At 47.2% G+C, this 15,227-nt stretch overlaps 2 protein-coding genes across 2 annotated transcripts; one reads left to right on the plus strand and one right to left on the minus strand.

The window, feature by feature from the left end:
• Positions 1 to 698, plus strand: LOC311138052 (parathyroid hormone 4-like; the record flags this gene model as incomplete). The annotated part of the gene is made up of 2 exons (XM_084172701.1): positions 1 to 86; positions 386 to 698. 2 exons carry the CDS (start codon positions 1 to 3, stop codon positions 696 to 698), a joined length of 399 nt encoding a protein of 132 aa, XP_084028827.1.
• A 2,177-nt stretch (positions 699 to 2,875) lies between these two features.
• On the minus strand, positions 2,876 to 12,013 carry LOC311138113 (C->U-editing enzyme APOBEC-2-like; the record flags this gene model as incomplete). Its single annotated transcript, XM_084172778.1, has 4 exons — positions 2,876 to 2,946; positions 6,402 to 6,710; positions 9,116 to 9,340; positions 11,667 to 12,013. 3 exons carry the CDS (start codon positions 12,011 to 12,013, stop codon positions 6,407 to 6,409), a joined length of 876 nt encoding a protein of 291 aa, XP_084028904.1. The 3' UTR covers positions 2,876 to 2,946; positions 6,402 to 6,406.
• Between the last annotated feature and the right edge of the window lie 3,214 nt (positions 12,014 to 15,227).

The following is a 15,227-nucleotide window of genomic DNA, read 5'->3' on the forward strand; positions in this document are numbered from 1 at the left end:
ATGCTGGTATCCCAAACACGTGTGCAGTCGGTTGCTGTCATGGTTCTTGTCGTCTTCACAGTCGTTCGCTGTCAGGAGAATGAAAGGTATGTGTCTGGTTCCTCTCAAGGTTTACTCCTTTATTGTTTTGTTTTTTTAATATGCTGAAAGTTGCTGAAGTCAATTTTTCACACCTCATATTTGTTGCTAGCAAACTACACATTACAGCTCTCTCCTCCTTGTCTATCCTCCTTTATCATCTTTCTATCACATTATTTTCTGAATATTTTCGGAACACATTACTGTACTCCTCTCCCTCCATGCTTAAAATATATATTATCTCTGCCTCCCTCCTCTCTTCTCCTTTCCTCTACTCCTCTCCACCCCTTCCTCCTCTCCACTCCAGCAGGCGAGCGGTAACGGAGCACCAGCTGATGCATGACCGTGGCAGGACTATCCAGAGCCTGAAGAGACTCATCTGGTTGTCCAGTGCCATGGAGGGTCTCCACACCGCCCAGACACGCTCCTCCTCCCTGCTGTCCCCCGCCGCCCTCAACTCCGTCCCGGGCTACACCCCGGGCCTCTCCCCTGCCCTCAACCCACACCCTGCTGGCTCTCAGTCTGGAGAGGCCAGCAACAACCACAAGGGGTCAGTGGAGAGACTTATGAGAAACTTCTTCAGCCCCCACCTCATGGACCTCTCTGAGGGGGAACCATAGATCCTGCAACTCCAGAACCACCTCTATTTCGCATTCTGTGTCACTGCTTTGAATGTCCATGAGTATGTTAGACTACTAAAAGTCTGCACATGACAAAAAAACTGACCATGACTTTTATTCATGGCTATCTGCTTTGAGCCTGCTACTTTTGGCATGTTTTTCACCCATCAGATCTCTCAGCCTGGTCTCATAGACTAGACATAACATAGTAAATGTAAATACGGACACTCAAATTAGTATGATATGTTACGTTTGGTATGGTTACATAAGACAGATGGTTCCTTAGGGCAAAAACTAAAGTAGGGTGTGTGGGCATATAACGCGAATGTCTATCAACCCTAAGGTTGCGAGTTCGAATGTCATCAAGGACAACTTGAGCATTTTTGCTAATTAGCAACTTTTCAACTACTTACTACTTTTTAGCTACTTTGCAACTACTGAGCATGTTAGCTAACCCTTCCCCTAACCCTTTTAGCTAATCCTTCACCTAACCTTAACCCTTTTAGCTAACCCTAACTATGAACTTAACCCTTTAACCTAACTCCTAAACGTAACCCTAACCCCTAGCCTAGCTAACTTTAGCCAGCTAGCTAACGTTAGACACCTAGCTAGAATTCGTAACATATCATACATTTTGAAAATCATAACATATTGTACGTTTTGCATATTCGGAACATATTGTACGTTTTGCAAATTCGTAACCCATAATATGATTTTTTATTCGTAAGATATCATACGAAATGGGTGATGGACATCCACAAATGAATACATACGATATGAAAAGTAACATATCATACTAAATGGAGTGTCTCAGCTTTACATGCAGAATAATACTAAATGCTCTGAGACCAGGTAGAATTTCTGTGAAGATGTACTGTAAATGTCAACTAGTGCTGTATGCAACAATGCATGGTCATCTCATTAAAATACTTTTTCTTTATCTGCTGATGATGATCTCAGTCATTCTTAATTGATTCTTAATTTACTCTAAAGCTCTGTTAAATTCCCTTATTAACCAAGACCCAGAAATAGCGACAGATTGCTTTGTCTCCCCTGTCTCTGATGGTCATTCACATATTCCCAGTGTTTCAGTGCTGTTGATATTGTGTGATGAACATTCCACCGCCTTTTAATAGAAGCACTCTAATATGGAACCACTCTAATCTGTGAATAGTGGCTGATTGGCGCTCGTTTGTCAGTATTCTGAGTCCCATCACGGGACTAGAGGCCGTCCTCTTAAGAGTAGGTTAGAGCTAGGCTTTATCTAGATAACTCAACAGCCAAGGATTCATTTTTTACATTTTACAACCTACAACCTATTCAACCTATTAGTGGAGATGATTATGGGGAAACTTGTAGACCAGGGGATGTATCATTTAAAGGAAAGTAGAATACTTAGTTGTCACAACAAGAAAAAGGGGTCAACCACTATTTGTGCTAACAATGTTGATAGAAATTTTAAAACGACAACACTTTTAAAACTCCACACTTCTTTATTTTCACTGTGTATAAATAATATACTTTGCTTCAATTTCTACATACAGATCTATATAATCTTGAAGTTGAAATAGTGTGCTCATGCGTCGCTACAATCGTTACTCATTCTTTCTGTAAGAAATGTTGGATCATTCAATCACTATTTTAAAACGAACACCATCAAGTAACATTAATGTTTTTTTGCCACGACAAGACGTGTAAAACAAAGATATTGAACGTATCTCATCATAACTCACAAATGTTTAATTACTCCTAATAACAATAACAAACATAGCTGTTAATTCTCTAGAACTTAACAGTTTGGGGTACTGTTATTAACAATATCTATATGAATATTCATGAATAGAATATCATTCTAGTCCCCTGAATGACAGAGGCAACATTAGTGCAGATATGAAACGTCCTTTCAGGACAGAAGGAGAAGGATGAATTATTATAACTTCAATTGTAATAAAATAATAATTTATACTTGAATTATAACCAATAGGACATCATTGCAAAGCCTTTATCTTGATGTTGAGTATTGATCCACAGATCCATGTGTCCTGTGAGGAACCCCAGAATAGAGAGTGGAAGCTGGGACAGAGAGGTCTGGAACTGGCTTCATAAAGGCATATCCAGCAGGATGGCTTGACGCACATGCGCAAACACACAAACTGCTCTATGATTGGTTGAGTCCTGTACACATCACTGAGGATGCTGTGATAGTGGAGGTGGCAGGTGATGTGCGAATTCTGGGCCAACAGCATTCCTGACAGACAGAGAGAGAAAAAAGATCGAGGAGGGAATGAGAGAGCATTGAAATCAACAGCAACTCAAAAGTTATTGACATTACCTCATCAGAAAGACAAGAATACTACACATCATGTTTTGTTGACTAAAGAGAATGCTAAACTTCAAGCCTTCAGCCCCTAATCCCACACTGACTAGTTATGAGGCTGATTGATGACTCTTCTATCCCTTCTCATGGTTCTAACATTCAATGCTCATCGACCCCCTGCCTCCATGTATACCCCTGCCTTCCCCTGTATCCCCAGCCTCCCTCCCAAGGCACCTCTCTGCCTCCCGCTGCCTCTCCCTGCCCCTACCTGATCTGTCCAATCCTGCCTATCCTTACCTTACCGCCCCTGTCTCTCCCTACCTCCCCACCTCCCCTGTCTCTCCCTACCTCCCCACCTCCCCTGTCTCTCCCTACCTCCCCACCTCCCCTGTCTCTCCCTACCTCACCTCCTCCCCTGTCTCTCCCTACCTCCTCACCTCCCCTGTCTCTCCCTACCTCCCCACCTCCCGTCTCTCCCTACCTCCCTACCTCTCCTGTCTCTCCATACCTCCCCACCTCGCCTGTCTCACCCTACCTCCCCACCTCCCCTGTCTCTCCCTACCTCCCCACCTCCCCTGTCTCTCCCTACCTCCCCACCTCCCCTGTCTCTCCCTACCTCCCCTGTCTCTCCCTACCTCCCCACCTCCCCTGTCTCTCCCTACCTCCCCACCTCCCCTGTCTCTCCCTACCTCACCTCCTCCCCTGTCTCTCCCTACCTCCCCACCTCCCCCGTCTCTCCCCACCTCCCCTGTCTCTCCCCACCTCCCCTGTCTCTCCCTACCTCCTCACCTCCCCTGTCTCTCCCTACCTCCCCACCTCCCCTGTCTCTCCCTACCTCCCCACCTCCCCTGTCTCTCCCTACCTCCCCACATCCCCTGTCTCTCCCTACCTCCCCACCTCCCCCGTCTCTCCCTACCTCCCCACCTGCCCCGTCTCTCCCTACCTCCCCACCTCCCCTGTCTCTCCCTACCTCTCCACCTCCCCTGTCTCTCCCTACCTCCCCACCTCACCTGTCTCTCCCTACCTCCCCACCTGCCCCGTCTCTCCCTACCTCCCCACCTCCCCTGTCTCTCCCTACCTCCTCACCTCCCCTGTCTCTCCCTACCTCCTCACCTCCCTTGTCTCTCCCTACCTCCCCACCTCCCATCTCTCCCTACCTCCCCACCTCCCCTGTCTCTCCATACCTCCCCTCCTCCCCTGTCTCTCCCTACCTCCCCACCTCCCCTGTCTCTCCCTACCTCCCCACCTCCCCCGTCTCTCCCCACCTCCCCTGTCTCTCCCTACCTCCCCACCTCCCCTGTCTCTCCCCACCTCCCCTGTCTCTCCCTACCTCCCCACCTCCCCTGTCTCTCCCTACCTCCCCACCTCCCCTGTCTCTCCCTACCTCCCCACCTCCCCTGTCTCTCCCTACCTCCCCACATCCCCTGTCTCTCCCTACCTCCCCACCTCCCCCGTCTCTCCCTACCTCCCCACCTGCCCTGTCTCTCCCTACCTCCCCACCTCCCCTGTCTCTCCCTACCTCTCCACCTCCCCTGTCTCTCCCTACCTCCCCACCTCACCTGTCTCTCCCTACCTCCCCACCTGCCCCATCTCTCCCTACCTCCCCACCTCCCCTGTCTCTCCCTACCTCCTCACCTCCCCTGTCTCTCCCTACCTCCTCACCTCCCCTGTCTCTCCCTACCTCCCCACCTCCCATCTCTCCCTACCTCCCCACCTCCCCTGTCTCTCCATACCTCCCCTCCTCCCCTGTCTCTCCCTACCTCCCCACCTCCCCTGTCTCTCCCTACCTCCCCACCTCCCCTGTCTCTCCCTACCTCCCCACCTCCCCTGTCTCTCCCCACCTCCCCTGTCTCTCCCTACCTCCTCACCTCCCCTGTCTCTCCCTACCTCCCCACCTCCCCTGTCTCTCCCTACCTCCCCACATCCCCTGTCTCTCCCTACCTCCCCACCTCCCCCGTCTCTCCCTACCCTCCCACCTGCCCCGTCTCTCCCTACCTCCCCACCTCCCCTACCTCTCCACCTCCCCTGTCTCTCCCTACCTCCCTACCTACCCCGTCTCTTCCTACCTCCCCACCTGCCCCATCTCTCCCTACCTCCCCACCTCCCCTCTCTTCCTTTCTCCCTGCCTCTCCCTGTCTCCCCATGAATGTTAGCAGCTGCCCCCATTAGGCAGCAGTGGATCAGCCAGGGGAAAACAGTAACTGTATCTGTTTGTCGATCTCTCTGGTGTCATCCTCGTTTGCTTCATTGGTCTGGCCCCTCACTGGCTTTGCATGAGAAAAATACCAATTTCTGAGATCAGTGACTGCATGCAACTATGTGCATCCCTGCATACCTGCATGTGTATTTGTGCCTGCATAAGTGTGCATATGTAGCCCTATGGCATTCATGCATAGGGGCGGCAGGTAGCTTAGTGGTTAAGAGCGTTGTGCCAGTAACCGATAGGTCGCTGGTTCTAATCCCTGAGCCGACGAGGTGAAAAATCTGTCTGTGCCCTTGAGCAAGGCACTTAACACTAATTGCTCATATAAGTCGCTCTGGATAAGAGCGTCTGCTAAATGACTAAATAAAAAAATAAAATGCATATGTGTGTTCCTCTCCCCTTCACTAAATGTGATCACTGCATGATGTCGGCCAGTTTCTCTTTAGTTATACTACAGTAATACTACAGTAACTCACTGTGATCACTGCATGATGTCAACCAGTTTCTCTAGATATACTACAGCAGTGGTCACCAACCTTTTCTGAGTCAAGATCACTTTCACTGTCAAAAAGCAAGCTGAGCTCTACCGCTCAAATGTGTTTAAAATGTTACTTAAAAAATGTAACATTAACTTAATAAAAACTGTTCTGTAGGAATGAGGTTTGTGCAGTAGGCCAAATACACGATCACAGCATATTGGCATTAGTCTCAGCGGAGAGAGGGCGAGAGCAGCAGAGGATCTGCCTCTCACGGTCCCTGCTCGTGGAAGCTGTAGGTTGGCACGGTGATTTGAGCTATCTGATTGGCCAGCCCAGTAGGCGCACTCGATGTATCCACAGATCTCCCGGTCCACCGTGTAGGCAGAGTTTTTCTTTTTTCAGACAAATTAAATGGTTCAAAATAGGAACACTTAGCCTACCCAGTGCGCAGGGCTTCTGAATCAAGTGCACCTACCTCCAACAGTGCAACACTAATAAAAAAAAGGAGAGCAAGCCTTTATCATTGGCTTTTCTACAGAAATGTTTGGTGATCTACTAGGAATGCCTTGAAGATCTACCAGTTGATCGTGATCGGCCGGTTGGTGACCACTGTACTACAGTAATACTACAGTAACTCACAGCGATAACTGCATGATGTCGGACAGTTTCTCTAGTTATACTACAGTAATACTACAGTAACTCACTGTGATCACTGCATGATGTCTGCCAGTTTCTCGTGGTAGTACTCGTAGTTGTCCTGGCAGTCCTCCCAGGGGGTGAACGTTAGGTCGTCATTCTCCACAAAAGTGTCCCAGACGTAGGTGAAGTCCATTGGTTTCATCATCCTCAGCTTGCACCCCGCTTGAGACAGAGCATTCAGACCCGCCTGGATGTCTTGTTCCTCCCACTCAAACAGCCGGGCTGAGAAGAGGGTCATCTTGATGCTCTTCCTGGCCTGGAGGACCTCTGCCATCTTAGCCGCGCAGACCGCACAGGGACTGGACGACATGTACCTGGGACAGGGGAGGCGGGAAAGATGAATTAGGCACAGATGATGAGTTCAGAGATAGGGTTCTAATTGTTTCATTAAGTGCTGCTACATTTCTGTGAAACGAGCCACCGCTATCTGCGTAGATACTGTGTTACATGTATGGATAGATAGTTAACAGGTTACCGTGTATTTGATAGCTAGGGACCATGTGACTGTGTGTTTGGCCGATAATTCCCAGGTGACAGTGTATTTGAGCGATATGTCCCAGGTTACAGTGTATTTGAGAGAAATGTCCCAGATTACAGTGTATTTGAGAGATATGTCCCAGGTTACAGTGTATTTGATAGATATGTACCAGTGCATTTAAATTCAAATCAAATCAAATGTTATTTGTCACATGCACCGAATACAACAGGTGTAGACCTTACAGTGAAACGCTAACTTACAAGCCTTAACCAACAATGCAGTTTTAAGAAAATTAAGTGTTAAGTAAATCATTAAAGAGCAGCAGTAAAATAACAGTAGCGAGGCTATATACAGGGGGTACTGATACAGAGTCAATGTGCGGGGGCACAGGTTAGTCGAGGTAATTGAGGTAATATGTAAATGTAGGTAGAGTTAAAGTGACTATACATAGATAATAAACAGAGAGTAGCAGCAGCGTAAAAGGGGGTGTGGGTGTGTGTGTGTGTGTGTGTGGGGGGGGGGGGGGGGGGGGGGGCAATGCAAATAGCCATTTGATTAGCTGTTCAGGAGTCTTATGGCTTGGGGGGTAGAAGCTGTTAAGAAGCCTTTTGGACCTAGACTTGGCGCTCCGGTACCGCTTGCCGTGTGGTAGCAGAGAGAACAGTCTATTACTAGGGTGGCTGGAGTCTTTGACAATTTTTAGGGCCTTCCTCTGACACCGCCTGGTATAGAGGTCCTGGATGGCAGGAAGCTTGGCCCCAGTGATGTACTGGGCCGTACGCACTACCCTCTGTAGTGCCTTGCGGTCGGAGGCCGAGCAGTTGCCATACCAGGCAGTGATGCAAACAGTCAGGATGCTCTCGATGGTGCAGCTGTAAAACTTTTTGAGGATCTGAGGACCCATGCCAAATCTTTTCAGTCTCCTGAGGGGGAATAGGCTTTGTCGTGCCCTCTTCATGACTGTCTTGGTGTGTTTGGACCATGATAGTTTGTTGGTGATGTGGACACCAAGGAACTTGAAGCTCTCAACCTGCTCAACTACAGCCCTGTCGATGAGAATGGGGGCGTGTTCGGTCCTCTTTTTCCTGTAGTCCACAATCATCTCCTTTGTCTTGATCACGTTGAGGGAGAGGTTGTTATCCTGGCACCACACGGCCAGGTCTCTGACCTCCTCCCTATAGGCTGTCTCACCGTTGTCGGTGAACAGGCCTACCACTGTTGTGTCGTCTGCAAACTTAATGATGGTGTTGGAGTCGTGCCTGGCCATGCAGTCATGGGTGAACAGGGAGTACAGGAGAGGACTGAGCACGCACGCCTGAGGGGCCCCCGTGTTGAGGATCAGCGTGGCAGATGTGTTGTTACCTACCCTTACCACCTGGGGGCGGCCCGTCAGGAAGTCCAGGATCCAGTTGCAGAGGGTTTAGTCCCAGGGTCCTTTGCTTAGTGATGAGCTTTGAGGGCACGATGGTGTTGAACGCTGAGCTGTAGTCAATTAATAGCATTCTCACGTAGGTGTTCCTTTTGTCCAGGTGGGAAAGGGCAGTGTGGAGTGCAATAGAGATTGCATCGTCTGTGGATCTGTTGGGGCGGTATGTAAATTGGAGTGGGTCTAGGGTTTCTGGGATAATGGTGTTGATGTGAGCCATGACCAGCCTTTCAAAGCACTTCATGGCTACAGACGTGAGTGCTACGGGTCGGTAGTCATTTAGGCAGGTTACCTTAGGGTTCTTGGGCACAGGGACTATGGTGGTCTGCTTGAAACATGTTGGTATTACAGACTGTCAGGGACAGGTTGAAAATGTCAGTGAAGACACTTGCCAGTTGGTCAGCGCATGCTCGGAGTACACATCCTGGTAATTCGTCTTGCCCTGCGGCCTTGTGAATGTTGACCTGTTTAAAGGTCTTACTCACATCGGCTACGGAGAGCGTGATCACACAGTCATTTGAGAGATACGTACCAGGTGACAGTGTATTTGACCGGGTTATACTGTAAATATGTCCCAGGTTACAGTGTATTTGAGAGATATGTTCCAGGATACAGTGTATTTGAGAAATATGTCCCAGGTTACAGTGTATTTGAGAGATATGTCCCAGGTTACAGTGTATTTGAGAGATATGTCCCAGGTTACAGTGTATTTGAGAGATATGTCCCAGGTTACACTGTATTTTATAGATATGTACCAGGCGACAGTGCATTTGAGAGACATGCCCCAGGTAACAGTGTATTCGAGAGATACGTACCAGGTGACAGTGTATTTCACAGCAGGGTCGTAGTCTGGGAGAGTCTGGAGGAAGAAGGCCTGCTCAGCGTGGGCTCCTGAGTGTTCATCCTCCAGGTAACCTCTCATCAGACCGTCATCAGCCTTCCCCTTGTCCACCAGGTAACACAGGAACGTCTTGTTACGACCTGACGAGTACTCCACATTCTTGAACTGGAACTTAAATTGGAACGGGTCGATGCGGTCCCTGGATGGAGAGGGAATATGGGAATGGGGTTAACATTGGAACATTTTGACAACCCAAACTTAATTGATTGTGTTATAGTATATTATATCAAAGTGTTTCTTCTAAGAGTAGAACTGTTATACAGTTGTCATTACAGAATCACTCCTTATCAGACAGACGGGGGTACGCAGTGCTATTTTTAGGACATTGGCACGGCCTAGCGTGGAATGGCAGCTCTGTATTTTTAGGCCTCTGACTCAATGACCCACTTCAACATTAACCATGATGGGCCAGGGCTTGTGTGGCCCGCGGAGGCCAAGATCACCCCACTGGTACAGTACATAGTCGGTACAAACTGGACAGGACAGAGGTACAGCACTACACTATCTAGCTATGGACACAACTCTATTCACAAACCCTGACCTTAACCTTTATCATATCCCTAACTCAAAATCAATATCAAATAGCTCATATTTGTGCTCATCAGTTTGGACAATGTTGCCACTTTTACCCTGTCTAGTAATCATCTACGCAATTGTATTTGGTGATGTAGTCAGATGGTGAAGGGGAACAGTCGCTTGTTGAAAACAATAGTTTTAGTGCCTCACCATAAACTAGAAGAAGTGTATAGTACTTTTACGATAATTTATTTCCCAAGCTGTCACACCTCTTCAGGAGTCCTTTCTGAAAGGCAAGTCCATATCATGACAGGGATTCAGGAAACCTGACCCAGTCCAAATGTTTTGATTATGAGTCGGCCATTTTGAGAATGGCAGAGCAGGGTCATGTGTGTGTCTAATGGAGGCTTTTAATGGATGGCTAGAGTCAAATGTGAAGTGAATCCACCAGTAATCACTGAGTAATGCGTAGGCTCTGTCCACAGAAAAGGGTGAGGGTTGTTGTTTGGGCCTGTCCTGTTTTAAGAGGGTAATGTGTTTCAAACTCATAATGGAGTCTTAATCCCCTTTGACTAGCAGGTCTCCTATTAGTCAGTCTGGGCTCTATCAGACATGACACTCACAGACACAGAGGCCCTGTCCCAATAATATGGAAAATTCATATGTTCTTATCACTTGTTCCTTCCTTATGTTGTCATGCTGGTTTTGACCAATTCAGGACCCTTTCAAGAAGACAACACATCTGAAGTAAAAAAACAAAAACAAAAAACATAGATGAAACCCATACAGAGGTGGTGAGTGGGAAGTATTACACTTTATCCCTTTGGTTTCGCAACATATGCGCTTTATATATTTAATGTTGTTGCAGTGTTAACAAATGTAACCCCCAACACAGTCACACCCAAAGGATGACAACAGATCCACCAGATGGAGGGGTGATAAAAACAAAATCAGAGGGTATTTCCGTGCCCTGTGCCCTTCAGTCCCTAAGATGACCTCCGAAACCAAGACCCTCAAATCCCACCCTAAACAGGAACCCAAACACAGATCAACTCAGAATGGAAAAATCCCCCAGAGCTATAACTGAACGAAGCCCCTCACTGTTGCAACATGACCCACCGTGCTAACACACCAACTCACAGGTGATCAACCAATGACTGTGCAACTTTACAATCCAGGCCTCTGGTGGTCAACCAATGACTGGGCAGGATGGAATCTGTGGAGGCATATTTAAGCCCTCAAACATCACTGTGAAGGTGTTGATAAGAGAACCCTACACTTTCTGTCTGGCCTTATCAATGGGTTGGAAACTATCCAAAACAATATACCTTCATTTTGGATTTAATTAAACTTTATGGTAAAACTCAGTGGCTATGTTCCTACCTGACATTTGACCACTTAGTTAAGCGTGGCACTGCTATCATAATGTTGAGTCGTATGGACAGTCACAACAAAACCACTGTGGACTTTCCAGTGTTCAACAGAGTTTAACATTCCACAACGTTCTACAATGTTCTTCAGTGTTTCGCAATGTTCTAAACCCATTTTCTCCTGTCATGTTGGAATGACAGTGGATCTTTCTCGCCATAGTAGGAAAAGTAACCCTCACCATCTCTCTAAAGGTCATTTGGCAACACTTTACATTCAGTTATCTATGCCTTTTCTGGTAACAACATTGTTATAACCCAGTTGAACATAGTAACTGCTGTGTACAGTAGTAAGTTACTCTGTACTTTGGTAGTTACTATGTAATTACTCAGCTATTCATATTCATTGCAGATTAATATATTGAGGAAACAAGACTTGAATAGTAATGATATGAAAGGCAATTCCATGTCACTTAATGTATAATGAAATTAGACATTTTCTGATTTGACCCGAATGACAGCCAACCAGCTGCCGACAACAGACATACAGTACACACACACAAGGTATCTGTTGTCACCCACCCTTCGATGATCTCCCAAGGGGGCAGCTCAATGGGTTCGTACTCCACATTTGCTCCGTTAGCTTTAGCCGCCGTCGCTTCCCCATTAGCTACGTCTTCATTAGCTGTGGCTCCCTCTTCCATTGGGACCTCTCCGTTCCCCTCCACTTTCTCCCCCACTGCCAGGACCTTCTCCTCCTTCTTCACTAAACTCGTCTTCACCTCCCTCTTCACCTCCCTCTTCACCTCCCTCTTCATCTCCGTCTTCACCTCTTTCTTGACCTCCACGGTCACCGCTGTCTTTGTCGTCCTCTCTTTCTTCCTCACCACCAGTTTGCTGCTGGCAGCAGCACCCTTCTTGTCGGCCATGGTGACTGGTCCGGGAATGGTAGTCCTGTGAGTGTGAGTGTGAGGTGTGCAGTTGAGTGTGAGTAAGAAGGGGAGATGGTAAGGGTCTGGGGGTTGAAGCAGAGATAGGGAAAGAGGACAGGGGAGTTGCAGAGAGGGGGGGGGGGGGGGTAGGAGAGAGAAAGAGAGAGAGATGTGGAATGGAGGTGAGAGAAAGAGAGAGGAAGGGTAGTAAAGAGAGAGAGTGAGAGAGAGAGAGGGAGAGGGAATGAGAGAGAGAGAAAAAGCAGGGATAAGGGGGACAGACAGGGAGAGGGTGGTGTAGACATACTCCGGCAGCTGCTGCTCTAACTCCAGCCAGGTCTATTAAAAGACCCAGGGGGGAGGGGATTGGCCCGGACTCCCCCCTGATGCCCCCCTGATGCCCCTCTGTTGTGGCAGGAGAAACGGGTGGTAGGGGGAGGGAGAGGCGGGGGGAGGGACCCCAAGGGGGGGGCAAAGGCTTAATAGGTATTTAATGTGTACAATGTAAAATGAGAGCCTTGATTAATGTGTTTGTTATTGCAGGGGGGTGGTTAGAAAGATGGAAGTGGTGAGCCGGGTTAGAAAGAGAGTAGTGTTTGTTGCTGGGAGTAGCTACTGGAGGAAGCAGACTGATTGACAGAAGGTTTGGGAAGTTGAAAGAGGAAGAGGTGGGGAGAGGAATGGAGAGAGGGAGAGGGGAAGGAGGGTGCTATAAGATGGAGGGTGCAGGTGCTCAGGGTGTTCAGATCAGTGGGTTGGTGATACGGGGCTCCGGCCCTGTACAGAGGCTGCAAAAATAGAACTATACAGCCTATTCTGGATCTGATTATCTGAGAGAACGTTCACACTTCACACTTGAGCTTTGGGTGGTCTTTTAGTCAAAGGCTTCAAAATGGTGTCACAATGCTAGCCAATACTTTGGATCTCAGGTTGAACGTTTGTGTACAGTCGTCAAAGGAAAGGCCAATGAATACCTGCAGATACATGATCTACATCCAATAAGGCTCTGTTAGCTAATAGCGTTACATGCTGACACACAGAGAGAATATACTACAGTGGGGGAAAAAAAGTATTTAGTCAGCCACCAATTACGAGTGGAGGACAGAGGAGCCTCTTAAAGAAGAAGTTACAGGTCTGTGAGAGCCAGAAACCGTGCTTGTTTGTAGGTGACCAAATACTTATTTTCCACCATAATTTGCAAATAAATTCATAAAAAATCCTACAATGTGATTTTCTGGATTTTTTTCTCTCAATTTGTCTGTCATAGTTGACGTGTACCTATGATGAAAATTACAGGCCTCTCTCATCTTTTTAAGTGGGAGAACTTGCACAATTGGTGGCTGACTAAATACATTTTTTCCCCACTGTATGTTGTGGACCTTCACCAGTCCACTCTGTCGCTGTGCACTTGTAAACCAATATGATGTAATATACACTGAGTGTACAAAACATTAAGAACACCTGCCCTTAACATGACATAGACTGACCAGGTGAAAGGTATGATCCCTTATTGATGTCACTTGTCAAATCCACTTCAGTTAATGTAGATGAAGGGGAGGATACAGGTTAAAGAAGGATTTTTAAACCTTGAGACAATTGAAACATGGATTGTGTATGTGTGCCGTTCAGAGGGTGAATGGGCAAGACAAAATATTTAAGTGCCTTTAAACTGGGTATGCTAGTAGGTGCCAGGCGCTGCACAGTTACCTGTGTGTATCAAGAATGGTCCACCACACAAAGGACATCCAATCAACTTGACCTAACTGTGGGAAGCATTGGAGTCAACATGGGCCAGCATTATGTGGAACACTTTCGACACCTTGTAGTCCATGCCCTGATGAATTGAGGCTGTTCTGAGGGCAAAAGGTGGTGCAACTCAATATTAGGAAGGTGTTCCTAACATTTGGTACACTCAGTGTATGGTGTATACCATATGGGCTTGCCAGTGAATATAATAAAATAAACATTAAGCCAGTTTACTTTCAATCGCTTCCACAGCCTTGGCCACTGAACATACTCTGTTTTCACCATCCACTGCAGCGAACCATTCCCAGTATAGAGAAACAACAATGTAAAGAAACAGATCAGTGTGTACAGCAGGGGTGTCAAACGTACGGCCTGCGGGCCGAATCAGGCCCGCAAACGGGTTTAATCCGGCCCGCGAGATGATTTAAAAAAAATAAAAATAAAATTGTAATTTTTTTTTAAGTATAAAAATGCGCTGCAATTTCTCAATAAAATAAACTGCTGTTCCAATTGCGTCCACTGGATGGCGCAATAGCAATTGTGTTAAGCAAGCAAACTGTTTATACCGGGGCAGAGCAAGTAGGTCAAGCACGTGCAGCCAATGAGCTACTTTGTTTTGCCTGCGATATTTATTACGGCTTCTACTTTTAACATTATGTGCTTTGGCACCCTCATTGCCCCAATATGTCTCTGTCAAAAAAGAGAAAAGTGGACGCAGAGTGCAGAGTGTTCCAAGAAAAATGGTCATCCTATTTAATCACAGAATTGAATGGGAAAGCTGTATGTTTGGTGTGTTCAGAGCATGTTGCAGTGCTGAAAGAATATAACCTTCGTCGCCACTATGTGAGTCTTCATGCCGACAAATATGACAACTTTCAAGGACAGCGGAGATGAGAGAAGGTGAATGAACTGTTGGCGGGTCTGAAGAAACAGCAGTCTGTGTTTACTCACAGCCGAGACATCAGTGACGCTGCAGTGAAAGCTAGCTACCTCATTGCAAATGAAATCGCAGTGGCTTCAAAACCATTTAGTGAGGGTGAATTTGTAAAAACATGCATGATGAAGGCAGCGGAGATTGTGTGCCCTGAAAAGCGGCAGGCTTTTGCAAATATCAGCCTGACAAGAAACACAGTTGCAGACAGGATTTCCGATCTTTCAGTGGATTTGGACAGCCAGTTGAAGCAAAAAGTAAAGTCATTTATTGCGTTTTCGGTTGCAATTGATGAAAGCACGGACATTACAGATGTTGCACAACTGGCCATTTTTTCATCCGCGGAGTTGATGACACATTGACCGTCACCGAGGAGTTCGTGGAGTTGGTGCCGATGACAGATACAATGACAGCAGCTGATATTTTTACCGCACTGGTCGGCGCGCTGGACAGGGTCGGAGTGGGCTGGTCCCGCGCTGTCAGCCTGGCTACAGATGGTGCGCCCTCAATGATCGGGAAAAAAGCAGGCGTTGT

Source organism: Coregonus lavaretus, assembly GCF_964263955.1.
Source record: "Coregonus lavaretus genome assembly, chromosome: 12".
Lineage (NCBI taxonomy): Eukaryota > Metazoa > Chordata > Actinopteri > Salmoniformes > Salmonidae > Coregonus > Coregonus lavaretus.